The 26,080-nt window shown below is 38.4% G+C and overlaps 2 protein-coding genes across 2 annotated transcripts in view; one reads left to right on the top strand and one right to left on the bottom strand.

Annotated features, from left to right (window-relative positions):
- The window catches only part of GTF2F2 (general transcription factor IIF subunit 2), an 86,245-nt gene that overhangs the window by 21,028 nt on the left and 39,137 nt on the right, over positions 1-26,080 (top strand). Inside the window, exon 6 of the mRNA XM_051778758.1 lies at positions 18,517-18,598. Within this exon, the coding sequence (XP_051634718.1) occupies positions 18,517-18,598 (82 nt within the window). The remainder of the gene's footprint in view (positions 1-18,516; positions 18,599-26,080) is intronic.
- Positions 6,623-8,255, bottom strand: KCTD4 (potassium channel tetramerization domain containing 4). The gene has a single exon (XM_051778759.1). The coding sequence runs from the start codon at positions 7,851-7,853 to the stop codon at positions 7,080-7,082; it is 774 nt and encodes a 257-aa protein (XP_051634719.1). The 5' UTR covers positions 7,854-8,255; the 3' UTR covers positions 6,623-7,079.

Raw genomic sequence — 26,080 nt, 5'->3', positions numbered from 1 at the left:
GTATGGAGGTGGACTTCATATTAGAAGGCATAAAATAGCCTACATGTTACATTTCTTCATGTTGGGAAAGAACTTTATTGCAGTTCATTTTAGAAAATGTGTTGGAAATATCACAAGACCTGGCAATGCTGCAGGCCTTAGATAACATTAGTATTGATAAGACTCCTAACTTGAGAGCACGTTTTTCTCTGTTCAGCTGACTCTTATCAACCTGCCTGGCAGAACCTTTAATTTGTCTCCTCTGAGATTACCAGTTTCAGCACTGAGAAAATGTACTGCTTTATCCCTAATACTTGCCAAAGGCTTTATTTAAGTAGTAGAGAGGCAATAAATGACTGGGTTTGGTGTTAACAGTTGTTTGTTCCGTTTGCATTTTCTGATGCTTAGCCTGTTCATTGCTAGTTTGTGTGCTTATTTTTTTTCCTCCTGATTGAGAAAGTCTGTACCCTCCTCTGACCTGTTCTTTTTTTTTCACTTCATCTGTTCCCTATGGTACAAAATCAAGAACCCCCTAGGAGCTAACAAGCAGCTTTCTGTGGAGCTGCAGCAGTAGATTTGTAGCTCAAAGTTTTCTATTAACAAAGTTTTAAGAGTTAATTCCTCTGACTTCTACAATACAGAAAATTGCCTCTTTGAAACCTGATATATGAAAAGTCAAAAGAGAATTTTTTAAAAACTTTTTTTCCCCATTATTTATTTGTTAATTTCAGGATTATTAGACCTTACTTGTACAACCTCAGTGTTGCACTGTGTGGGCATCTGCCTTCTGCATAAACCCAAGACCCTCAGGTAACACCAGTTCCCTTCCTTTTCATCTAATAGTGCTCAGGTATTGTAGGCTCTCTCACCACACTCCTTCCCCATCCTCACAGCTCAGGGAGTCCAGCACTGCAAACTTCACTAAGCATCAGACTCCAGACTCTAGCAAGTCCCTTGGACCTCATCTTTCTGGGGTGTTTCCCCAGCAAGCAGCCTTGGGTTTTTAAATTAGAATTCTCATCTCCTTGTTGTGCTTCTGTAGCAGGTGAAGTGCCACCTCTCTTCAGGAGATGTGAGCAAGAAAGTCTTATGCTGCCTTTTGGCTAGGCTTTCCATGCCTGGGACAAAGCTGCTGCTGAAAGCTTGGGGTGGGGTAGTGGCAAAGGCAAAAAAAAAAGATGTATCCTGGAAAAGCATGGAGATCTAGCTTTTCACATAATTAAAATAATGCTTGGGGTGGAACTAGTGGAATGCCCCTTTAATGACCACAAGGATGATGGCTTTCCTGAACTCTCTGTAAACCAAGGTTATGTCCCCCAAAGTCATACCGTTGGCAAAATTTGCAAACAAACAAGGCAATATTGTTGTAATTTTTAGCATTACCAGGAGAAGTTTACAGACATTCAGAATGACTCAATTTATAACAGTCATCTTCCAACTACTTGGTTTTGAAATCTTAACATGTTGAACTTGCGTATCATTGTGTCATGATAGTGTTTTAAATGAGTAGATGCTGTTTACAGCTATATTTGTTGTACCAGCTTTGTGAACAGTTTTGTTTCTGGACTGGCAAAGCAGTATTCTTTTCTGAAACTTAAAATGAACAAACATGGTGTTAAATGGTAATGGCAATGATGTTCAACTGTTACCAGCGCCAGTAGAAACAGCTTCTTGGGAGACTGTTGCATTAGCTGTGTGTGATACTCCTACTATACACGTTTTTAGGAAAAGCAATCAACTGTTTAGTTCTACAGAATATTACACAATTTCTTGCAGAAAGAAAGGCAACTGCAGTTTCTTTTTCTGAGTGCTTGCTCATCCACATTCCTCAGGTATCATCATACATCTTCCTCCTAGCTTCCCCAGTCCTTGTCACACTGCTTGTTTTCTGGCATTTTGTTGTGAATGATGATGATTTGCAGAGGCAGTGTTTTGAGACAATGTTCTCTGTGATATACCACTGCATAGGAGTTAGTGTCTATTTCAAAAGTAAATAAACCCCATAATGTTATTTTTTCTGATCCTAAATTTCTTGTGTCTCATTTATTGATTTTGTTTCAACCCAGTGGATTATGCAAGCCTCTCTCTTCGTATAAAAATTCCTTCAGGTTTTTAACTAGTAGTCACTTTCCTATGAATCTGCCCTGTGTTGCAGGGCAGGAGACAAAATTAGGATTATGTAATAGTTATTTAGCAAAGATGATCTAGCCTAGGAAAATAATATTTATTGTGTTATATACCCAAGTTAACATGTCCTCTTCATCCCCAATCCTGATTCTTGAATCAACAGAGTAAGGGCAACATGACCCTTCTACACAAAATAGATAAGATGAGATACTGCTCTTATTAAATTGTATTATTTATTGCCTGCCATTATTCTGCTTGTATACTAATGGGGAGTGGAGAAGGAAGATAATTCTCTCAAGCTGTTCTCATCTTACTGAATGGAAACCTTGCAATGCTTTTAAAAGTGAAAATAATAATACCACTGATTGCTGCAAATGATGATGTAATTTTTTTTCCATTTATGATCTAGAGGGGCATTACCCACTGTAGAAAAGAAGAGACCAATTGTCACTTAAACAGTTGTAATAGGTACAAATAGTAAAAAAAATAAGACATGAGTGTTTGAAAATGTCAATAGTGCAATTATGGTGCTGTGAAACTTTGGCCAACGGATGAGCTAGAACTGGAGGTGCAGAGTTGGAGCTGCAATTGGACTTTGTGCAGCCTGTGTATTTCACAGCATCGAGGCTCCTCCTAGAAACCAAATCTAACTCTAGAAGTCATTGGGCAGTAAGTGTTTGGAGACTGAGGAAATACTTCGAGGGGGCATAATATATGTTTCTTCTAGTTTTATATTCTTTCCTAGGCATCCCTAGGAATGGCCTGGTGAAAGAAAAATGAAAAGTCGTTGTATGATGGGAGGAGAGAACAAGGGGGAAGATATGAGGGTCAAAGGATCAAAAATGGGGATTTCTACCCGGAGATGGGAAGGCTCAGGGGTTAGAAACAGTTCACAATGACCAGGGGACACTGGGCTAAACAGACCTTAGTCTGGTGTAGTGCAGCCTTGTAGTTTTGTCCTCATATAGAAATCCATGCAGTTGGTACCTATGCCAGTGTACTGTCAAGTGTGATAAGGAGCCCTTGGCTTCTCCTCTGCCAGTGGGGAAAGATGGGCATCCAAGTGTCAGTATTTTGGTCAGTTTGGCAACTATTAATATTTTTCCATGAGCAGTCATTCAAGGAATTCATAGGGGCAAGGATATTCTTTTTTGGGGGGGGTCCTACCTTCAACTGCCTCTGTCCTTTCTGCTTGGTGGCCTCTTTTCTCACCCAAGAAAATGGACAGGAGGCAAGTGGAGCTGACCAAGCCTGGGAGCAGGTTAAGTGCTTCCTTGGGGAGAGGGGAGGAAGTTCCTTTTTACTCATAGCCAAGCAGTTGAAGATCATTGGATAAATTTTGATAATTGTCATTCCTTCCTGATACTTGCAGGAGAGTTCTGGTAAGTTCATAGTGATCCAAGTCCTAATGACAGAAAGAAAAATAGAAATACTTTGCATGCACATTGTGTCCTAAAGGATGTTGTTAGAACAACTGTTGATATTTCTGACTTAAGCACTTGATTTTGCAGCTTTCCTATTGTCATGGCAGTTATTGAATTTGAAATTTCCAGCCTTAAAGAAAAGACTGAAGAGATAGCTGATGTATAACTGGGTACCTTTTCTGGCACACCCTACTATGGTGGAACACGAGTATCCACCGGACTGTCACAACATATGCAAAATATATTTAAGTTTTATTTAATACCTTTATGGAGTAAAAAGGAAACATTATTCACGGTATGGAGATTTTATGTGATCATTTTATTCAAAGCAAGACACGCCTCCACCCTAGTTTGAAAAATTACTCAAGTTTATAAGTACTTTGAAGTGTCTGTAGCTGATATGGCAGCTGATATATTCAATATACTTGTGGATTTGTTCAATGTGAACAGGGAAAAGAACGAATTTTTTACTCTATGTTCCTTTCTGCTGTGTAATTCAAAGAACTGAGTGAGGTGCCTCTGATCAGAGATGGCATGTAAAAATTTCAAGCCCTGACACTTGCAGAAATGCATGAGTGCTCATGAAAATGGGAAAAGAAGACAACACTGAAGTTAGTGTTACAGCAGATGACTTCACATGTATGCCATAGATGTCAGTGTTATTTACACAGAAATATAAAAAAGCCAGTTAAAAGTGTGTAACGTAATGAGTCATTACGGCACAAAAAAAGGCAACAAACCAACCAAACAACGCAGGTGTTTATTTTTACTAATGATTAGAGCTGTACATTTTTCACTTAAAAAAAAAGGTTTCGAGTTCTCTTTCACAGGTTAAGAGGGCAGTAGGTACTCTGAACCGAAAACCTCACAAATAAAGGCTTTCTGTAAATCTTTTATGATAGAGTATTGTATAGAATATTCTTAGAAGATGCATTTTACCTGTGATTACCAGTTTATGAATAACTTTGATTCAAAAAGTATTTTCTACAACAAATGCAGACCTATCAAATTCTCTACTGGTTTTTCATGAGTGAAGTCATGCTCTGATAAAATACAGGTCCTGCTTTCTGATATAAAGTGCTAAGGATTGATTCCTTGATGTTTGGCATCCTAAGAGCCCAACTGAAAGGCGAACAACCACAACATATTTTAATTAACATATATTAATTGTTTGAAATCAAAATTGATTTGGGCTTTTTTTCTTTTCAACTGCAATGACGTTTTTAATGTCAGTCAAAGATCCATTACAAACGAAGGTTATAACCACAAGCATTTAAGTGAAAATGGATGATTTGACATCCTAGGAGCAACAGCCTCCTCCACTTTGTGCTGATGCAGGCTGTATATTTGACAGCACTGAGAGTGTGCTGCTTTGAAACTTGTAGATTCGTTATGGAGCTTTTTTAGACTGTCATGTCACTTTTTCTTGCTCATGTAGAGAATTGTGTCTACAAAGGCCTTTTCTTGTAATTGTTCTGTGTGATGGTGTTTCTTGATCTTGTCCTAGAAGATCAGCAGGATTTTGGATTTCTTTTAGGGGAGCTTTCACATTTATTTTCACAGAAGTTCTACAGATTCTTATAAGCACAAGATTAGTGGTTAATGAGGATTTTTTTTTTAATATATCAATTAGAAAAGAACTTGGAGGGGGAGGAGAGAAGGATGGCACTTTGATGGCATATGTAAAGAATAGTACTTTACTATATTATACCTTTTGTTTGTAGATAGTTAATGCATTTAGACAAATTCAGAAAAGTTTTGGGATACATGGACAGTTCTTCAGCTTGTACACCTGAAATGTAGAGTGATCTGATTTTTAGATAGTTGAGTTTGGAAAAGTTCCACTTAGAACCACATCTTTTATGAACTGTAAGTCTGTACTGTGGGGACTGGATTAGTAAACTTGATCATTTCTAGACAGTGGATTCATTCTGAGGGAGTATTCTGGAGAGGTTGAATTTTCCCATTTGATAAAATCATACTGGAATATGGTTCAGTCACTGCTGCCTGGTCTGGAGTTGTGGAGTCCCCTCTTAGTTCATGTCTGGCAAGGAACCTAGTTAGCAACACTTGTTGTATGTTACAAGTGAAACAGTTTCATGTTGAAGGATAAATGGACCTTGTATTTATATTCGTAGTCGGTACTACTAAGGATTGATTTTTTTTCCCTCTAAAATCCAAAACAAAACTCAGCCTGTCTTGTGTTAGCTGTTTTTCTTGGTTGTCGCTTCTACTATAGATTGTACTGCGTTCTGTTGACATTCTTAGTATTTTTTCCTTTACAAAATTGATGTTTTGGGAGAACTACTTAGTTGGGTTTTTTATTTCTTTATTTTTTATTCTTTTTTTATTTTTTTATTAGCATTTTACCCGAATTTTGGGTTCATATGAGCTGTGAATGATGATTGTGTTCAATGACAAAGCTTAAACTTAGATTTAGTGAAGCTTTTTTTTTGCCTTTTGTGATGATTTTTCAGTTTGCTTTTGTGAAGTGACTGCTTTGTAATGCCTGTGGTTAAATTAGTTACAGTTGTTCTATAGAAGCTATTACAACTTTGTTTAAAATATAAATGAAAATATTTGATAAATAGTGGAGATGAGGAGAATGAAGGTTTATTCACTCTATTACTTAGAGTGAATAATCTTAAATGCCAGCAGGTGGTCTATTCAAAACTGATAGTACTAGTTGCATTTAGTAAGCCACTGTGCAAAGCAAGGGCTCTGGTAATTGCCTGTCCTTATGAGCACAAATGATTGCTAGGAAATAGTGACTATAGCATTGTAGGATGTCATTACTGGAAACCTGTTACATTTAGCTTTATGTCAAATATTTTTATTAGCCATTTGATATGTATATATATTAGAAAATGTAGCATTCTGTGCAGATTGAACTCGTTTCCCATAATAGAATGAATCTCCCTCAGCATTATTTTGTTGGTTTACATCTTTTTGGCAATTGTTATTAGTGTAATAACATAGTATAAACTTGGTTGTGAGTTGAGAAATCATTTAAAATCAAGTTGATTAATTTTAAACTCTCTTGCAATCTTGTTTTTTGCAAATGCAGTACAATAGATTAGCATAGACACTAATGAACAGTCAAAATCATTTATTCCAGTTAAAATCCATTTTAAATTTGTTATAAGCAAAACATATTTTAAGCCTATTTATTATGTGAAAATACTGCCACTGCTGTTCAGCAGAGCAGTTAGGTGTATGCATGTTAGTCACACAGGTACATAAAAATTCAGCTAGACTCTGCTTGAAAGACAGCAGTGGGAAAACATATTACAAAGAGCATAAAGCATTCAATCTCTGTTTACAGTGTTAACAGGTAATTTTTATTAAATTCAGACATAAAATTTTCATTCAGCTTAAGTAAGCCAGAGATAGATGTCATTATGAGATTTACATACCATTAGCTCACATCAGTTGATTAGCAGCTGAGCTCTGTGGTACAAGGCTAGTTAGATACATTATTTGTGATGCCAGGAGGCTGCAGCTGAAGGAGGTTTACTGGCTGCATGCTTGTGTCCTTTGCCTTTGTGATTACTTGATAAAATGCAGTGCATCACTGTGAACAATTGACCCTTTTGAGCAATCCAGACTGGTCAGCAGTCTAAATCCACATTTTAAAGCCGTCATTATAGCCTCAAACTTAAGAGTTTCCAAGGTGCAGACAAAGGTGTTATCCTCCTTCAGTACCAGTCGTGTACCATTTTCAGACTTTATGAAGTACTTGAATTGAATAATATTTGAAGATACTGAAAACTCTTCCGGAAATCCATCCAGCCTGCTTTTAGACACCAGTACAATTCTGGATTTTATTTTTGCAATGAAATCAGGAGCATTACAAAAGATTCTGAGTCCCTGTGAACGGTCGTGGCTGTCAGTTATTTCCAGGAAAGTAGTCTCTCGAGATGCTAGCTGTTCCTTCTCCCACCTTGATTTCACTGCATCCGAGAGTACCTTAAGCTGGAAAAATTCAGCTTCTTGTGCCAAAAGTTGATTTTCTCGAAACCCTTCTGGTAGAAGAAGTTCTCCATTTCGTAGGAAGTTGAGTATGTGTCTGAAAAGGAGTCCATCTCTGTCTATGAAGTAATGACCGTCTGCATCAAATGGACACATTATTCTTCCGTTTATGATCCCTTCCAGAAACGAATCAGGATACTTGGTTAGTGTCTGTTTTTGTGTGATATATAGATAACCACCAACATTCAGAGTAATCAGAGACGTTTTATATTCCTTGTCTTGCTCAGAGCCTTCAGAGTTGCTGGTTTTTTCTTCGCATTCATTTTCCCTTCTGCTTGCTTTTTTCTCCATTATTGAAGCTGAGACAAAAAGCCAGCTATCCTGCTTTGTTCTTGTCAGCTTGTAAAGAGGATGTTTCTTTTTAAAAAGCACCTTTATTCAGCTCCGGAACGATGTTGGAATGGAAATGCTGCTAGCATTGCTCTGACTGCCAGCTTGGGTTTGCAGTAGGTGGCGTATCAGCTGTGTGTGCAGGGTGATAGCAGGAATATGACTGTAAAGGAGAATTTGCATTTAACTGTATAAGGGAAGAAGGGTATAACAGCTGTTTGTCTCCTTCTTTTCTTTAAGTCTTAAGAAGTTTACGTAGCTTCTGGGCTTATCCACAGAAATGCATACTACTGTTCTAAATGACACCTTATCTTTAATACTTGAGGATATATTTGTAGTATCAGCTAGCCAAATCATATTTAGTGCTTAAGGTGTTAAACAGATAGCTTCATTTATGTTTCAAGGATTTTAATTTTCACAAGGCCTCTTTTGACATTTTTTTTTTTTTGGTAATGAGTATAGTATCTGATGCATACAGCAGGACAATACTGAAAGGAAAGGTGTCCCTGTCTGTACAAGGGGGCTGTCATCTATGGAGTGTGTGCACATGCATGACACTCATTTATTGGACACGTGCACAGCAGTGAGATGTTTCCACAGAAGATACTCTGGAGGTAATGCTTAGGGCTTGTTGGTCTGACTGTTTTAAGTTTTTGGTGAAAGCTCTCATTTGCAGTCACAGGGAATATCCTCAGCAACACAGGATATTCCAACAAGGAGCTGCAGCCTGATTAGGTTTTGCTTACTGCCTTTCTGTGTGCCACCGACAAAAACTGTTTTAGAGGGGGTATTTACTATTTATATTTGTGATTGCTTTTAAGTCATCAAGACTGTCTAGCATCAGTTTGTTCTTTTTTGATAGAAAAACTGAGCTGCCCTGTGGAACAAAGGGTTAGTGTGCCTAGAGATAGCTTTGAACATCACATAACATTATAGCTTAGCAACACTTGAGTGCGGGGAGGGGAAACATCGTCGGAATCGAATGGCTGTCTTCCCTCCTGTGCTTTAAGCCTCTCTCTCAGTTGCCTCTTAAAAAAAGGTTTCCCCTTTAAACATTTGCAGCTTGGAGCAGGAAAGGGAAAGCTCTCCACACATCTCCATGTGCCTTTCCTTGGGGAAGCGGACGGACGGGAGCCACAGCATGCATTCCCCAGCACAGGTGGAAGCAAACGCTTACCTTGGGCTAGATCTGGAGAGGAGATCCCATCTTTTTCAAGATGTATTTTTCACTTTACAGGTAGATGTGTCCTGTTTTGCCTGATTAGCAGTGGAAAGGCAATTATTCTTATGTAAATTCTTCTGCTTTATTTCTAAATATTTCTACTGCTCCCACTGTCTCTAAGGCTGTTTATTGATACTGCAGGGTAATCACTATCATATTTTATTAATTGATAACTGAATCTAGTGCAAATAAATGCACTTTTTTTTACTTTCTATTCTTCTTGCCAGGGTATCTCTAGCACTTACGCACTAAATTTTTCTGCTGCTGTATGTGATATATTAAGCAGATATTATTCATTAGGTTTGATTTATCAGGAATTAGTCATGGTTTTGCTTTTAACTCTTTGATATGATGGATATGTTCATCATAACTTCAGTTGAAGGAATTTCAACTAGTTTCTAATTTTTAAACATTTGGATTTTTTTAAAATTAAATCCTTTCATGGTTATTGAATTAATAATTGAGAAAATGAAAGAGCCAATTAGTTTCAAGTATGATTTTTTTTTCTGTTACAGGAGACATCCATTCAAATTTAGTTTATTGTCAAGTAATGGAAAATTTACTTAATGGGCTTAGATCAGGCATAGCTACAGTATTAAACATCTTATAGTCTGTTAAACTCTAAGAGAATGATTTCTGTGGTGCTTGCATCTTACACAGTGAACTTGAAATACTCTGAAGCTGAACTACGAGTGTCCTGGCACAGATGAGCAGGAGTTTAAAAGGAGAGCAGGGATTTGTAAAAGATAAGAAATTTTCCATGGCCAGTTAAGCTGTCTACACTTTAGGAGACAGAAGTTACAGAACAGTATCTCCTTACTTAAATTTTCATCATCTTCTCACTGTTATAACTCTTGCAGTTGAAATTTTCCACTTTGGTGAACGAGTAAGTATTCTTTGAAAGATCATGCAAAATCGTTCTAGTAGTTTGTATGATAAAATATTCAAAATGAATTTGATGTGGAAAATATACTCTGTGGAGTTCATGAATATTTACATTTAAACCTTTGAGACTTGAAAAATTTAGAGCTGCTGTAAAATTTTCATCACCACAAACCCATGTAACTTTATTTCACTTCAGCTGACAGTCATCTGTGATACAAAATTAAAGCCTGGCATTTCTTGGTGAAAATTTTCCACTTTCTGTGCCATACTACAAGACTTTTCAAAAAAACCATGGTTATTCCTGTGCACTCAGTGATACATATGGTATTGTCGTGCTTGTAGTTTTAGTGGGGCGGTTTCATATAGCTCACTATTTTTTGAAGGTGTAGCTATGCTGGATTTCCTTTTTTCTGTCTTTTTGTCCATGCACTGGAAGATCATCCAGAAGTTCATTTTGGCAAAGATATGGAAGTATTTCTTGCAATCAAGTTCAAGACTTTGACCGTTTTTGTGCTTTCAGAGTCTTTTTTTGTTGTGTACCAGTGTGACAGCTGAGTTATGCTAAATGCATCCCTGATCTTCTTCCTTCCAGCTTGTATTGAGACAGAGTAACTTGTTGCTGGGTGCATTCCCTTGCTGTGAGTGAACTGTCTGTTTCTGCCCTATCCAGCTGAAGTGTCCCGCTTGCTGATGTGTGTAGCTAGCAATCCTGAAATGACTGCTGCTTCACAGATTATCAGTGTCACCTGTATGCTGGGATTGGCCATTCAAGTAAGGAGTAGTGCTGGAATCCAGCAATTGAAAGCATATTGTTTTGGTTCCATATTAAGCCAGAAAATATACTAAGCACCCTTACACACACTTAGGAGAGTGGCTGTAGTAGTACTCAGTTTCCAAGTTAGTCACCCTTTGGGTTGCACCAAAGGGCAATCCACAGAGCTTTTCAGTTTCTTCTCGGTCAGACAAGCCATCCTGGAGACAGTGAAAATGCAGTGCTGGTATTTATCAGTTACACAGAAAAACAAAACCAAGGAGGAAGAGGCTAGCCTGCTGCTCCTCATTCTGCCCTACAAATTTCCTTTTGGAAAATAAGGTCACTCCCGCTCAGTTTCCACCCTCTTCCTGAACCTCCTGGTCTGGAAGCTTGAGCGTGCCATGGAACTGAGAATTCAGGTCCAGAGCACACTACAGAAAAGTTGGTGCTTTACCAATGTTTCAGCTTACCTATCCAAAGAGTACCAACCTCACTGACAGTCTGCTGTCAGTGAAAATAACCTGGGTTACAGAAAACAGCTACTTTTATTTATTACAGTACAAAAGGATATGAGGAGAAAATTCAGCTATAAGACAGAGAGAATTTTAGATGTGTATTAGGAAACCATGCTAATGAAATCCATTCGGGTTATTGAGGCAGCTTACTTGCCATTTAATGTCATAACACAGAAAATTGACCAGGTTGTTGGACAATTAAACCATTCAGTAGCTTCTGTTTCACAATGTTGGTAGCATAGATATTCTCATTCCAGTTATATCTCCAGATGTTGATTAACAGCCATTGAAGCTGTTACGTAGTAACAGCTCTACATAGTAATTAAAATTGAAGATTTTCAAATCAGCAAGTCTGAAAAATTTGCATTCAAGTGATGGTTTAAGGTCCATCTGTTTTTTTATTTTTCTAATTTTTATAAGTTTTATAAGTTGTTATATAGCAGAAGTAGGTTTTAGAAGCAGCAGCACTTATTCCCTTACCTTTAGCATAGTAACTACAACCCTTTTACCCCAATTCCCCATATCAAATATCCCCTGAATTCCTTTAGCAAATGTTTAGTCTGTTGTCAAGGTAGGCCTATTCTGTTTAGAGAACACTCGTATTTTGGCCTAAACCGCAGAGTACAGTCAAGAACTAGATGACTATGTGCCCCCTGTACCCTGAAAAAGATGAAGAATGATGAAGAGAGGGTCTCAGAGACCCCAGGCCCAATTCCCAAGAGGTGTGACTGAGGGTGGACCAGGGCAAAAACCGGGGGTGGAAAATCTGGGATTGGACAGACAGTATTATAAATTGTGACATCTATAACAGAGAGGCACACTCGCATCTTATAGCTTTATGCTTAGGCACAAATTAAATCCTTTCCTTATCTCACCTTCAAAACTAAATTGTCTTGGAGTTTTTTCTCCCTGAATTTTCTTTTAGGCATCAAAGAGTTTTCAAAGGGCTTTCTAAGAAACTATTCAGGTTGCTGTTGGTATTTTTAATAATTTTAGAGCACTGCAGTGCTACAAGACTGGAAAAGCAAATGCTGTACCAGTATTTGAAAGGTGAATTGGATGACACAGGTATTTAAATATGAAAAGGTACTGTATGAAAAACAATAAAATATCTGACTTGGAAATCAATCAATTAAAAATTAAGGGAGAATAATATAATACTGATCAATATGGGTGGAGAGAAAATGGGTGGTGCCAAATTTTTTTGCCCTCTTTTTTAGTTAGAATTTGTTCAGAAAAGCAGATGATGCTTTTTCTGTTAAATCTTGCAGTATGTTTCATTTGTCATTTTGTATTAGAATGTATACCATATTAGTTTTCCTATAATTTAGCTATACAAAAATTGTCTACAGGCTTCAAACTGGGAAATGCTAAGTAGAGAATTATCACTCAAATGTTCCTGTGATTTGGTTCTTGGTCCTATGTTTTTTAGTGAGCGATCAAGAAAGAGATAGTTACTGGTGATCTTGGAGATGATACTGATGAGAGTGTAATCTGCATTGCTGATGCAGAACCATTTGGATTGTTGGTTGGGATAGTATTTTAACATCACCAAATATGAAGTTCATATGCCCAGGAATACACCCTAGACAGGGCTTGCAGTGTATATGTTTGTAGGAGAGTTAGGGCAGAAGCTCTGATCTATATATAATACATCACTGGCAACTGAGCATAAGGTCATTTTTCTGTGCAGTGATCAGTAAAACAAATGTAGGATGCATCCTTGGATACCTAAATAAGGGAATGCCAAGTGAAGACTGGGTGATCCTCTTCTCTAGTTGCATAGCTGCTAGGGAAGGGTGGTCTGAGAAGGGCACCAGCTTTGAGGCAACCTTTTGAATGCAAGAGAGGTGCCATAAAATGCCTTTAGTCTGTAAGAGCAGAGCTTAGGTCTAGTGTAGAAGGGGGCTATTCCATGTCCAGCCAACGCATGTTTTAGCTGGGAAACTGCACAGCAGTTTAAGTGAGCAGAGTGGACTTCCAGGGCTTCCAACTTGGATGCTGGTTTTGGCTGGGGTAGAGTTAACTTTCTTCACAGTGGTTGTTATGAGGCTGTGTTTTGGATTTGTGCTGAACACGAGGTGGATAATATAGAGTTGTTTTTTTTTATTGCTGAGCAGGGCTTACACAGAGCCAAGGCCTTTTGTGCTTTTTGTACTGCCACGCTGGCAAGGAAGTTGTGGTGCATGGGAGGCTGGGAGGAGACACAGCCAGGACAGGTGACCCAAACTGACAAAGGGGATATTCCAGACCATATGACATCACACTTATATATGTAAACTGTGGGAAAGAAGGAGGAAAGGGGGAATGTTTGGAGTGATGATGTTTATCTTGCCAAGTAACTGTTGTGTGTGATGGGGCCCTGCTCTCCTGGGGATGGCTGAACACCTGCCTGCACGTGGGAAGCAACAAATTAGTTCCTTGTTTCGCTTTACTTTTATGTGTAGCTTTTGTTTTCCTTATGAAACTGTCTTTACATCAACCCACAAGTTTCCTGTCTTTTACCCTTCTGATTCTGTCTCTAATCCTGCTGGTGGGGGGGAGTGAGTGAGTGGCTGTGTGGGGCTTGGTTGCTAGCTGGGGTTAAACCATGACAGTCCTTTTTGGTGCCTAATGTGAGGCTCAAAGGGTTTGAGACAATGACAAATTTGATGGGAATGTGCTAGATTGAATTTATCACTTAGTGGTGTTCAGCTAGAAATGAGCAGGCTCATGCTCAGTCTGTGGGGCCTGGTTGCTGACTGGGGTTAAACCATGACAGCTGGGAAGCAACAGCTCAGCTTCTACCAGTCGAGGAGCTGGAAGCACATGTGCCCATAGCCTGTCCTTACTGCACTTTCATCTGCTTTTTACCACTGCCTGAGAACCATGCATACTGAGTAAGGTATTCATCTCCTTCTTCCTTGGCACTGCCCACAAAGTGAAGGAGTTGGTAAAGGACCAGATCCTGTCCCACATGCTGGCAAGTCTGGCTGTGATAGACAACGTCTCGGGAGAGACATTCATGAACTGAACTTTTTCAGGCCAATAGGAATGATTAAGAAGCTGAAAAATTGGCATAATGGAAGATTCAAGGAAACATGATTTATTTTTATTAGGCTTGATAAAGGTGAAGAGTACATAAGTGCATGGATGGGCAGAAATGCTTTCCTAGCAGGCTCTTCAACCTAGCAGTCAATGGTCTAATAAGACACAGTGGCTGGAAATTGGAGCTGAGTGCAGTCAAATAGAAGACTGATACATTAAAATCTCCAAGTCAGCCCATCTCTCTCTAAAAACTCCAACAATCTAATCCATCGTATCAGACCATATTCTGCACAATTTCAGTAAATTTCTTTCATGCCTGTTTGTGAAAATTACCTTAAATGCTTTTACCGCATTCTGTTCATTTGATAATGATTGTCAGCAGGACTTGAAGCTGGAATCAGCATCTCCCCAGCATATCTCTCAATTGTCTCACTGAGACAACAGTTGAAATTACTTTATGACTTAGCACCAGGGCATTTGGGCAGGGACGTCAGGGTGAGCGTGCAGTTGGCAGCTAACAATGAAGCTATGGGTCACGTAGACCAGCCTGTTGGGAGCTGCACTGACTGTGTATTTGTACCTGCCATCCCATTTAGGGCAACTGAGAGCATAAGACACTTGGGAAAATGTTGTATTTTCCCTTCTCATCACTGATCTTAGCTAGTCTTCCAGACCTATTTATTTATCTTGTACTACCTGCATTAATTTGAGTAGGTATTTTTAACAGGGAATTGCCACTTTTGTGCCTTATTCATCCGTTACCTTCTAGGCTGATGTGACTATGGAAATACCAAGGCAGATGTGTAGCACTTTGGATGTTTTCCAGTGCAGCTGTGGTCCTGCAACAGGAGAACGCAGACTCAAGTCTCTGAATTTGAGTTTGGTGAATGAAGGCTGAGTGGGCTGCAAAGATAGTAAAAACTGTATTCCCCCACTACAATCTTGTATCAAGAGGTTTGCATGTGTCTTTGCAGATTTATTCTGCTAGACTCTCTGGGTATGTTAAAATCCTTAAGAGGGTCCAGGGAAAATGGGACATAAACCTTGGCTTTTGGACAGTGGTTGAGCTTAGACATCAGACAAACTTAACTGCAAGGCTGTGTTCTTGGAGACTGTGGACAGCCTCGTACTGTGAGGCCATTGGAACATTTGATCTGGATTCGACTGCAGAAGTCAATCTGGATCAGTGGTAATTAAAAGAGGGTATTAGCCAAGACATCGAAGAGGAGATATCCAGAGAAGTCGTGGATGATGCATTCCTGACAGTGTTCAAGGCCAGGTTGGATGTGACTTTGAGCAACCTGGTCTAGTGGAGGGTGTCCCTGCCCATGGCATTGGGGTCGGAACTAAGTGATTGTTAAGGTCCCTTCCAACCCAAACCATTTTGTGATTCTATGATAATACTGAGAATAAACATGCTTAATTGGCAAGTTCATTTCCTAAATAGTTGGTATGGGGGAGCTCTCTGCTTTACCTATCCTAATCCCTAAAACTTAAAAATAATTTGAAAATTCTGCAAGGTGCAGGGAGATTGATGGTGACATGTCAGTGTTCAGGCAACTGGACTGGATGGCTCAGATGAATATAGGTTAGCAAGCCTTGAACCTGTGCCAGAGAAACTAGTGGAAAAATTGTTATGGAGTTCAAGAGGTAGATAAGATTGGAAATAACGCAAATGCTAGCAAACATGGCTTTATGCAAGGGTTTTCTGGTCAAACAAACCTAATTTTGTTTATTTGTTTATTTTGAAGATTGTGAGTTTAAAGTAACAGCATGTTTGCAGCCTGCTTAGCTTTTCATATTGCACATAGAGTCTTGTGACATTCTGATTTATGTATAAAAAAAATCAGCAAACACAGAACAAGATGAAAAACTGACAGTTATCAGAAAGTAATTATGAATAGGAAGCCACAGGGGTTGTAGTTTGAAGGGCTTCCTCCAGGATTAGCGAGGAGGATAATAGTGGTAAGTGAGAATCACTGCTTATAAAATGTCATGATTGACACAAATGGTGGTCAGGCAGTGAATAGCTATGACAGGACTGTCACGGTGTGACTGGGATCGCTTAATTCACAGAGTCTGCCAAAGGCAATTATACCCCTAGGAACTGGGAATGCAGAGCACATAGATAAAATGTGAGGTTAGAAAATACTCAAAGTAGTTGTGTTAGTAATATAATAGCCAGTCAGCTCCGTAAACCCTCAGATCTTGATTTTTAGAGACAAACTGATCTTAACACAGTTTAACCATCTAAGCATGAAGTGGTCATGGGACACAGACACCACTGTCCTGCCCCACCCCCTCAAAACCAAACCCCAAAAAACCACAACAAAAAAAATCCAACACAAGGCAGATCACTGAATTCTAAAAGAAGTGGGACCAATTTTCTTTCAGCGGTCTCCCTTCCTCCCTCTCTCAGCTGAATTCAGAGATTGAATTGAGATGGCTGAAGTGAGGTGAGAGAAATTCCAGCTCCTGTATCTGTTATTTAACCTCCATATATGTTTTTTGTAAGATCAGTACAATAGTATTATATCTGGTTTCTGGTCTCTGTATTCAACTTTATTTCAAGATTGAACAAGATGCAGAAAAGAAACCCGAAATTGATTTAAGTGTGCCATAAATGCCTTGTGATGAGATAATGCATGGGCTTAAATTACTTCATTTATTGAAAAGATGGTTGAGAAATGATTTGATTACTGTGTATAAGTACTTTCAAAGGGAGAAAACACCAGGTACTGAAAGGCTCTTTATGATTGTATAGAGAGTCATAAGAAGAACCAACTGCTAGAAGCTGGAGTCAAATTCTTATTAGAAATTAAGCAGCAATATTAGTACGACTAGCCACAAGGTTCTGTAGAGAAGAAAGACAATAAAATTTTTCTATCTGTAATACATAGTAAGTCAGGCAAATTTGCCAAGTTGTCTCTCCTGACCATAAACCTAAGAATCTGCAAAACCAGAAGTGTTTTAATACAAATTTTCTTTCTTTCATTCAAAACTATCTGAAAAAAATATGGCATTCTTATTCCCTTCAAGGATTACCAAGAAATTTTAGATTAAATCATTTTAAAATACATGCTGTTGGAGTAATTGCTCTCTGCGTTATTCAGGGAGAGCAGACTTAGATTTGCAGATGTAGTAATATTTCAGTCTATAAGATAATAGAAAAATCAGAGGCTTCTCTTGGCATCAGTACATCTAAGCATTTCTGTTTTCTTTTGTGTTGCCAACTGAAAGTGACAATGGCAATGTGGTGCCCTACCCCAACAGCAAGACAAGACTCTCTGTTGGAAAGACATTTTAAAGAGTGAGAGCTAATGAAGCCATTAAAGCCCATTGTTTGTTGTATGGCAAGGCTGTTCCAGAGGTGTTTGTTTTACACATATTGTACTGGCGATGTCCAAAAGAGAGGAACAAATTGACAGGCTCTCCCCTCCCCCCCCATCATTATGCATTAGAACATTGCAGTAGAGATGCAGGTGTTTGCCCACCATCACTTCTCTCTTCCTTTCTACATCAAGTTGCTTTTAATTTTTGGGCTGTTACTGCTCTGTTAGTCATCATCACTTCAGGTAAAAAGGTGGTCTCGTTGGATAACAGCGACTGTCACGGAGGTGACTGTACGGAGACAAGCATTAGCTAAAATACATGTACGTGATGTCCTAGGTTATTAACTGAAAGTTTTTATTTCTTTTTCCTGAGTGTTAGCATATGTTGTTCCTTTAGTGAATTTTTTTTTTATATTGTAATAAGATGAAAATGTGTTACTCTTTTCCTGAGGATAGGAATAAAATTAACTTTCATTTTACTGTCCACTAATTTTGGATACTTGATAATTGATTCTCTTTGTACATTATGTTTTTATAGTCACTGACTATATTCATTGCACATTTCCAGAAAGCAGTTCCTAGGTAATCAGAGTGCAACATCTAGAGAAAGGAGTTGCCACTTCTTCAAATTTGATCTTTGTGTTTCATTCTTAATATATAAAACATCTGAAGGCAAAATAAGGAAGTCTAGAGTATACCAACTGTGCAAACATGTTTTTCCTGCTTATTTCTTTGGTGTCTAAATATCAGATATTTTAGAACTTTATTTGAGAACTTATAATTACATTTTATTTAGTAAATTCTTACTTAGTGAAAAATAATTCAAATTTTGACCATGTTGGTGACACTCATTTTAATGTCCAGTTTTGCTTGGTTTTTTTCATTTTAGATAAACTTGCCTTGGAAGGAATAGTCGTACAACGTGCTGAATGCAGACCTGCAGCTAGTGAAAATTATATGAAGCTGAAAAGGTAGGAGTGTTTCATTACGAATGGATATGTGATATCCGACTTTGATGCTTTTATTATTGCCTTACTAGGGATGGATGACTTCAGTATTATCATGGTCTTCACATTTATACAGGATCGGAACTGGTCTTGCTTTTGGGGTGGATTTACAGTAGGGAGGGAATGAAGGCTGGTGTGGGACTTGTACCTCCCTCTGATTTTGTCTGGTGGGATGATGCAGACCTCTCTGTCCTATCATAGGCAAAACTCTTACTAGAGCACGTGCTGTGCCTCTTCAAACCTGAACATGTGAATGTATGACTATATTCAAATATGATTGAAGCTGAATTTCCTGAAGACTTAAAGGTTTACATTGGTCTGTTCAGGACACACTTCTTGAGTATGGGTTTTGCTGTGGATCGTCCAAGTTTAATTCCACTTAATACTGTGCCATGTTAGACAAAAAGAATCTCTGAAAAGATATTTAAAATGTCCAAAATAGGAAAGAGTTTGTGGAGAAGTGCTGGACATAAACTGGCATGCTTGCTAGAAAAGGTAATGACTGAAAGTATCAGAAGTGGTATGGAAACCACAACACATACATTTAAAAAAAATCATTTAGTGACTTCTGAAAAGTTCAGCAGATATGTCTAGAATTGTGATATATGTGATTCATGTATCTTATGGATAATTAACTTTATGATGTTCTCTAGTAATAAATCAGATTTGGGATTGAAATGTGCATTGTATTAAGTGCTTCTTTATATATATTAAGCATGTGAGTTTTCATTAAATCACCCTTTTGTACTGTGAGTTTGTTGTAAATAGAGAAATTCAAAGCAGGACATTTCAGGAAAAGAATTATGTGTGACTAGTTTTAGAATTGTCAAAAGAAATGCAGAAAAGGCAAAGCGATGTTTTTCTCTAATTCCCGATCTGTTTTCTATGTATCATATACATTTTCAGTATCTTATGTTTTATTAACCTCCTCTGTCATCTAAATTGCTCCAGTATTTCCTTATTGCATTCATTCATTTTCAAGACTTTATGTTCTAGCTGTTGGCCAATCAGTACCATAAGTTTGTTCCTGTGCAGTGAACTGCTTCATTTCAGACTGAGTTTTGTGATTGCTATCATGGTTTTTGTCATCAGGGGGAAATGGAGTATGAGGCGAACGTGATGGTGGCAGAAAAGGACTCATTTCAATCTGGCAATTTTAAATATACATGAATATAATCTGTGGGATGTATTTGCTTCATAATTGTTCTAATTACAGGTTTCCTGATCCAAGTGCTTTTTTGCATTTTGCACATAGTTGATCAGATAAGCTGCTTCTGGTAAGGCCTCAGCAGGAGACTGAAACAGAACTGATAGCTTTAATTATGTGCTACCCAAACTTTGAATTTTTCAACATTCTGCTTTCTGTCTCACATGCATGCAGCCCCTCCTGGTATTCAATTTTGTCATGTTCAACTCCTATAGGAGCAACAGAAGTACAAACATGAAGGCAGATTTTGTGTTTGGTATTGTTGTTTTTTCTTTCCTGTAGAAAAATTGTCAGGCTGTGTATGCCTACTTTCTAGTTTTCCATGTTTGTAAAGATTTTTTACCTTTTACCAAGAAGTTTTAAAAAAAGTAATCTGATCTGTTGGGAATCAGCATGAGATTTAGCAGATCTAGCAGTCACAGCTTCAGAAGAAATTGGGTTTAGTCCAAATACTGTGTCTGGTATTTGAGTAGTAGGATCGAATTTTTCACTCCCTTTACGGTCTCCCACCCTCAACATGCTGCAGTCTGTACTTGTGCATAAAAAAGGGTGACAGTATTAAAGATAAAACACATGAGTTACACAACCATGTTATATTAAACCATTTTATTCATTTTTCTGTTTACTGTTGTGCTTTATATGAGACAGACTCTCCAAAGATGAACTTTATAATATTGACAGAACAGCAAGTCTATTGTGTAGGCTTTAAGTGTTACAATATTAAGTTGAGTTGGGGAGGAAATAAAATTAAAAGATAAATACAGTTGCTTCAAACTTTTAAGATCTAGAAAATGAAGTTAAGCTGCACGCTCTCAACAGCTGTAATCGTTTGTTTTCTGAGAGCTAGCAATGACCAAAAGAGATTATATATCTCCTGGTATTAAATGCAGATATGGATCCTGTCTATTTTACCATCTGTATCTGGGTCAACAAGATCAGCTGATGGATACATAGTATTTGATTTCCCTGCTGCTCAACCGAGTTTCAGTGAGAGGACAAAGCAATGGTCTTGTGATGCAGTTGCCAGCAGTTAGGTGGGAGATAAGTGTGACATGTGGGTTTCAGGATGAATAATGAAAACACAGAAATTGGTGAAACGTGTGAGTGAAAGTGTTATCGAGTGTAGTAGCTGGGAGAGGTTTTTCCCCAAGAAGCAGCTTTTGATATGATTACAGGAAGGCTGTAGATGGCTGATGTTCACAACACTTTGAATACAAGGTACAAATGTGTGTCTAGGGATAACTAGCTGGAAAGGTAAAATAAAGGTTGTGTGACCTTCACTTGGTGTTTTCTATTTTGGAAGTTTTGTTGTTGGCAGATTTATTTAATTTTTTTCAATTTTCCTGAACTTCAAGTTCTAGAAGGAGAACAAATACCATGAAACTCCTGCAATCCTGCAGGAGTAAAGCTTTGTGCTGTTGAATTTCCTAGAAAATTTTTATTAGCAATGTATTTGTTCTTTGTAACAGCTTAATGATTAGTTGTACATTTGCAATTACTGCTGCTGATGCTATTGAGGCTAGCTGGAAAATAATGTGTGGTTTCCAAGCACCTGTCCTGATTTCTGTCTTGTGGGAGTGGATCTCATGATCCCATTTAAAATATTTTAACTGTGTGGGGGGAAAAATGAGCAGTCTATTCCCAGCTGCAGACAGTTTTACTGTGCAGTGGTCACAGAAAATACTGTGTCTACACTATACTTACTGTTTGATAGTTCCCCTCTTTACATCCTCCCTAGCCGGTCCTACCCAACCTAGACTTTTTTCTTCATCTTACTGTAGTTGACTTTCCACCATGAAGATGCATTATCTGTACCTTCATTTTTTCTTTCTGTGCGCAAGAGATTTTTGCTTCTATTACATTAATTTCGTGATCCCAGTGTTTAACCACCTTGGGGTTAATGGCTCTTCAAAAAGAAAGATCTCCCAAGAGGCTTGTCTGTACTGGGAAAAATGGGGCACAGGGAGAGAGGAGTCCCCCAGACATTCAGGATCTCTTAGGTTCCAGATGATTTGAGAGGAGATGAGAATAAGATGTTGATACTCGCAAGGGGCTTTTGCTATTCACAGAAGAGGGGAAATGGGGGACTGGCATGCACCCATCTCAGATTCTTTCTGACAAATTACCTGTTTCTATCCTTCACTGGTCCTCATGTCTATTCTCTTCATCCTTCTGATCATAGCAAACTCTCTTCTTCCCCAATTCTTTCTCTGTCCCCCTTTCCCATTTTTGTTTGCTTCTGTTTCTCCATTTCCTCACAGGAAAAAAAAAATTTTCAAAAATATTTGGAACACATTGGTATCATATACCTCAAACTACATTTCATTTTGAGGTAAAGAAAAAAAAAATCTAAGAGCAACTTCTGCAAAGCTCCAATTCAAACTGATATTGTCAAGTTCAGTAGCTACAGAAAGCTCTAGAGGGCTGCTCAGGTCCTCTGCAATGTGGTGGCCAGGCACCAGACCCACAGTTCTCGCGGGAGGTTTTGAAGGTACATGAAACTGCAGCTCTGGCAGTTGTCAAATGCACTGTTGGATAGCGCTTCCCCAACAGCAGAGGATGGCAGGCAAAAACCGAGATAAAATCATAGCCCTTGTTTCGTTCTCAAATGTGCTGCTGAAATACTGGTCACCTTTCAGAATGGATTTTGGAAGACTGATTCAACAACACCTAATCTGAACTACCAAACTGTCACAAACTGTACAAAATGAAGAAGATTAGGTAATCCTGGGACTCTTTTTTTTTAAAGCCTGCAGGAGCCAACATTTAACACTGCAGTGAGGCTGGTAATGCCTACAGTTCTCTTAAGTAACTTAAAAATACATTTTGAAGTATGGTTAGTCTAAAGTGGTGATTGTCAATATGGCAGCTTGTAACAGGATTGCAAGAATTCTGTATATCTTTTTGCTTTTTCCTACAAGAGTTTTTTACAAAGAGTAGGATGAAAGTCCTTAGAATAAGCTAGTGGAAGAAACAAGCATGATAGGGTTTTAGAAAAAATGAGTTGCAAAATGTTCTAGAATAGTTAAGGAGCTTCCATGTTTGAAAAGTCACATGTCTTTACAACTACATTGTGGAGGCCTCTAGAAGTCCAGACATTTGGTGGTCTGTGTCAAGCAAGTGAAATTTATTAGTGCATATGAGTTGCTCACCTTCTCTAAAATACTGTGAGAGTATTGACTGACTGACAGTTCAGTATATTTCTGAAAATGAGCATTATACCAGTTCTTTTTTCACAAATAGCCCCTACTAGCAGAATAAGATTAATAACTTGGCCAGCATACTGTTTCATATATGTTCTTGTAGATATACTTAGTTGGCTATGAATTCCTTTCCAAAATGAATATGTGTGCATACATTTGCGCATTTTCCACAAAAGCTGACATGCTGCACAAAGGCTGCTCGGTTTGTTTGAGGTGGGAGGCCATTTTTATGCAAAGCTGAGATTGCATCTGCCTCTGAGTCAATACAACCTTGATTTTTCAAATACCGAAGATCATTTTCTATGGCTCGAAGTAAGATTCAGCATAGTACAAAAATACATTCCTCAGGATGATTTGAGTTACTCATCCCATACAAAAATATAATTTTTTTCCATGTGCTAAAATGTTTCCAATCACAGTTTGTCTGGAGAATTTTATGCAATTTGTGAAAAATTATCTATTAATCATGTCCATAAGGGTACTGTTAAAAGACGTATTTTATATTATTCTTGTGTTCCTGGACACCCACCAGTTCTTACAAGTCAAGCAAATAGTTTTCTGGTTGTGAACAACTGAACTGCAAAGTAACAGCCACACTAGTACTGAAGTCTCTTTGTCCATTTTTAGTCCATTTTTCACATTTCTTGAAGAGACTAGTGGAGAGAAGCAAGTGAGAAAAATAAGGTTAAAGACAGATCAGCTCGGCAGCACAGAGGAGTGGTTATTCCCCGTTTCAGGGGTCAGGAGAATTGCTTTTGTTGGTTTGCTATCTATTTCTTTGTGCTCTTAGGTTTTCTCTGTCTCTCATCCTTTTCATTTTGCCCGTCATGTTTTACTGTTCTTACAAGTGGTGTTCTGAGACTGGATTTTAATTAGTCTTTTATATTACCATGCTTTTTGTTCAGTGATATGAAAAGGTCGTAATTTTGGTCTCTGCTTCCGGCCATTATAATAATGCTAATAAATAAGGAATAGCTAATGTTGGTAATGCAGCAGGTATTTTATCATATTCCTCTTAAATCTGCAGCTGAATGCAGAAGGTTAGTATGTTCTTTTTACCCCATTCTTGTCTTCAGCTTCTAGTAGCCAGATGTATATGGGCTAATTGGGGGGCGGGGTGGGTTTTGTAGGGAAAAAAAAGAGGCATGGTACATTCCTTCTTCTTTTGATACATTTTCTGGCATATGAATTATATTAGTTATGGAAACAGATACTTTCTTAAATTCTGGGAGATACCGTTGATCTGATCACTGGATCTCAGTTTCCTTCCTTTTTGTAAATGTCTGAATACAAAAGATGAAAAGTGTAGGCTTACTTGGTGGCTGACTTACCATTCTCCTTTTGTTTTAACTTAAAATGACTTTGTTACGTGTGACATGAAATTTGCCTTCTTTCTGTTTTTTAAATATCATCATTTCCAGGTTAGAGTCATAGAATCACAGTATAGTTGAGCTGGGAAGGGACGTCTGGAGGTCATCTGGTCCAAACACCCCTGCTCAAGCCAGGCCACCTAGAGTTGGTTGCCCAAGACTCTGTCCAGACTCCCCCTTGTTTCTCTGGAATTGAAATAGTTTCTTAACAGTGAGCATAGTGAGTGTGTTCTGTGCCTTTTTAGAAAGGCATATTGCTGAGAGAAGCCTAGCATGAAGGTCATTTTCAGAAAGAAGAGAGATTGCATGTATCAGAGGGAAGATACATATTTAAGAAGAGTTTATAGCAAATACTTTTCCTTATACCTTGGGGAAGAAAATCAATAGTTGTGATTGGAGAGTTCTCATTGTTCTGGTTTTTTAACACCAGAGTTCATGAAACAGTATTCCTCTTCTGCTGGTTATACTACTCCTTTTCCCCTGCCATCGGAGGCATTGCATTTAAGAACATACCTAATTTGCTTTTATGGTAATTAGCAAAAAAGCATCCATTTCCTTTTTATCTGCTGAAAGCATTGAGGCTAAAAATAGTCACTCTGGAATATGTTCAGGCTTCAGTCGTAACCAGCTTCTTCAGGCTGAAAAAAAGGCTCATTCAGTACCATTGCTCAGCACCAGAAGTTCTGGATATTTGTAATTCCAGTAAACCTATATTCCTGTTAGTGGCACACATTCCTTCTCTTGAAACCAATGTCTTTGGTGTCGTACAGTGCTGGAGGGCTTTTAACCTTACTGTTAACAGGACTACAATAATTATGAGGATGTCTCTGCTGTTAAGGTGCTTTGCAGATTTCAATGAGGGACTTGTTTAGTACATAGGGACATCCTTCCTCTTCCCAGGGCAGCACCAATTCCTTCTTTTCATCTCTTTTCCATCTGTAATATGAAAGTCACACTATAGTGGGTGAAAATCTGAAAGAGCTTTCAGTTTTAGCTGTCATGAGTTACATGTTGTTACTAGACGTGTTAACCTTCTGTTCTCATTTATCATCATGTTTGACCCTCCCAGGGAAAGTGGGATAGCCAGGTGATCTAAAAAAGGCCATTTCTGTATCGGTGTTAGCCTTTAGATGTAAATCTTCATTTTCTCTGTTGCAGAGCAGAGCTCGCTGAAGCTCATGTGTCTCTTCCTGGCTCCCATGCCAGATGCTATAGTCATGCTGCGTACTGCTGGTGTTCTGGGTTCTGCAAAGCTGCTTTGGCAACTACTAGGCTGATAAGTTTAAATTTTCACAATATGTAGAATGTCAGCACCATAGCACATCTTCTATTTTTAAGCAACTTTGCTCGCATACTACTGGTGATATTTAGAGTTTGTGACATACTACTGATGATATTTGGAGATCAGTAGACTAGTATCGTCCAACAGTAACCCTGATGCCAAGGAGCTCCCAAAGTTATATGATATCACTGAATACTAAAAGTTATCCTAGTGCAAAATCAAATATTAGAATCAGGTGGCAAGTTCTGTCTGTGGCATAGTAATTTCCTGGCTTACTGAAGTATTTCTGGAACTGATGAAACTGCAGGAAGGCAGTGAAACAATGGCCTGAAAGATGACAGGGTACATATCTGTCCATCCAAATAGCACTTGTTACTTGGGATG

This window comes from Manacus candei, unplaced genomic scaffold (genome assembly GCF_025592945.1).
Source record: "Manacus candei isolate 608988 ecotype Guabito, Panama unplaced genomic scaffold, ASM2559294v1 h1tg000014l, whole genome shotgun sequence".
Classification (NCBI taxonomy): domain Eukaryota; kingdom Metazoa; phylum Chordata; class Aves; order Passeriformes; family Pipridae; genus Manacus; species Manacus candei.
Note: the sequence above shows the minus strand (reverse complement) of the source record. Positions and strands in the feature narration are given on the sequence as shown.

Excerpts from the sequence above, each read along its gene's own strand:
- KCTD4 (XM_051778759.1), bottom strand. The coding sequence starts at position 7,853 with ATGGAGAAAAAAGCAAGCAGAAGGGAAAATGAATGCGAAGAAAAAACC.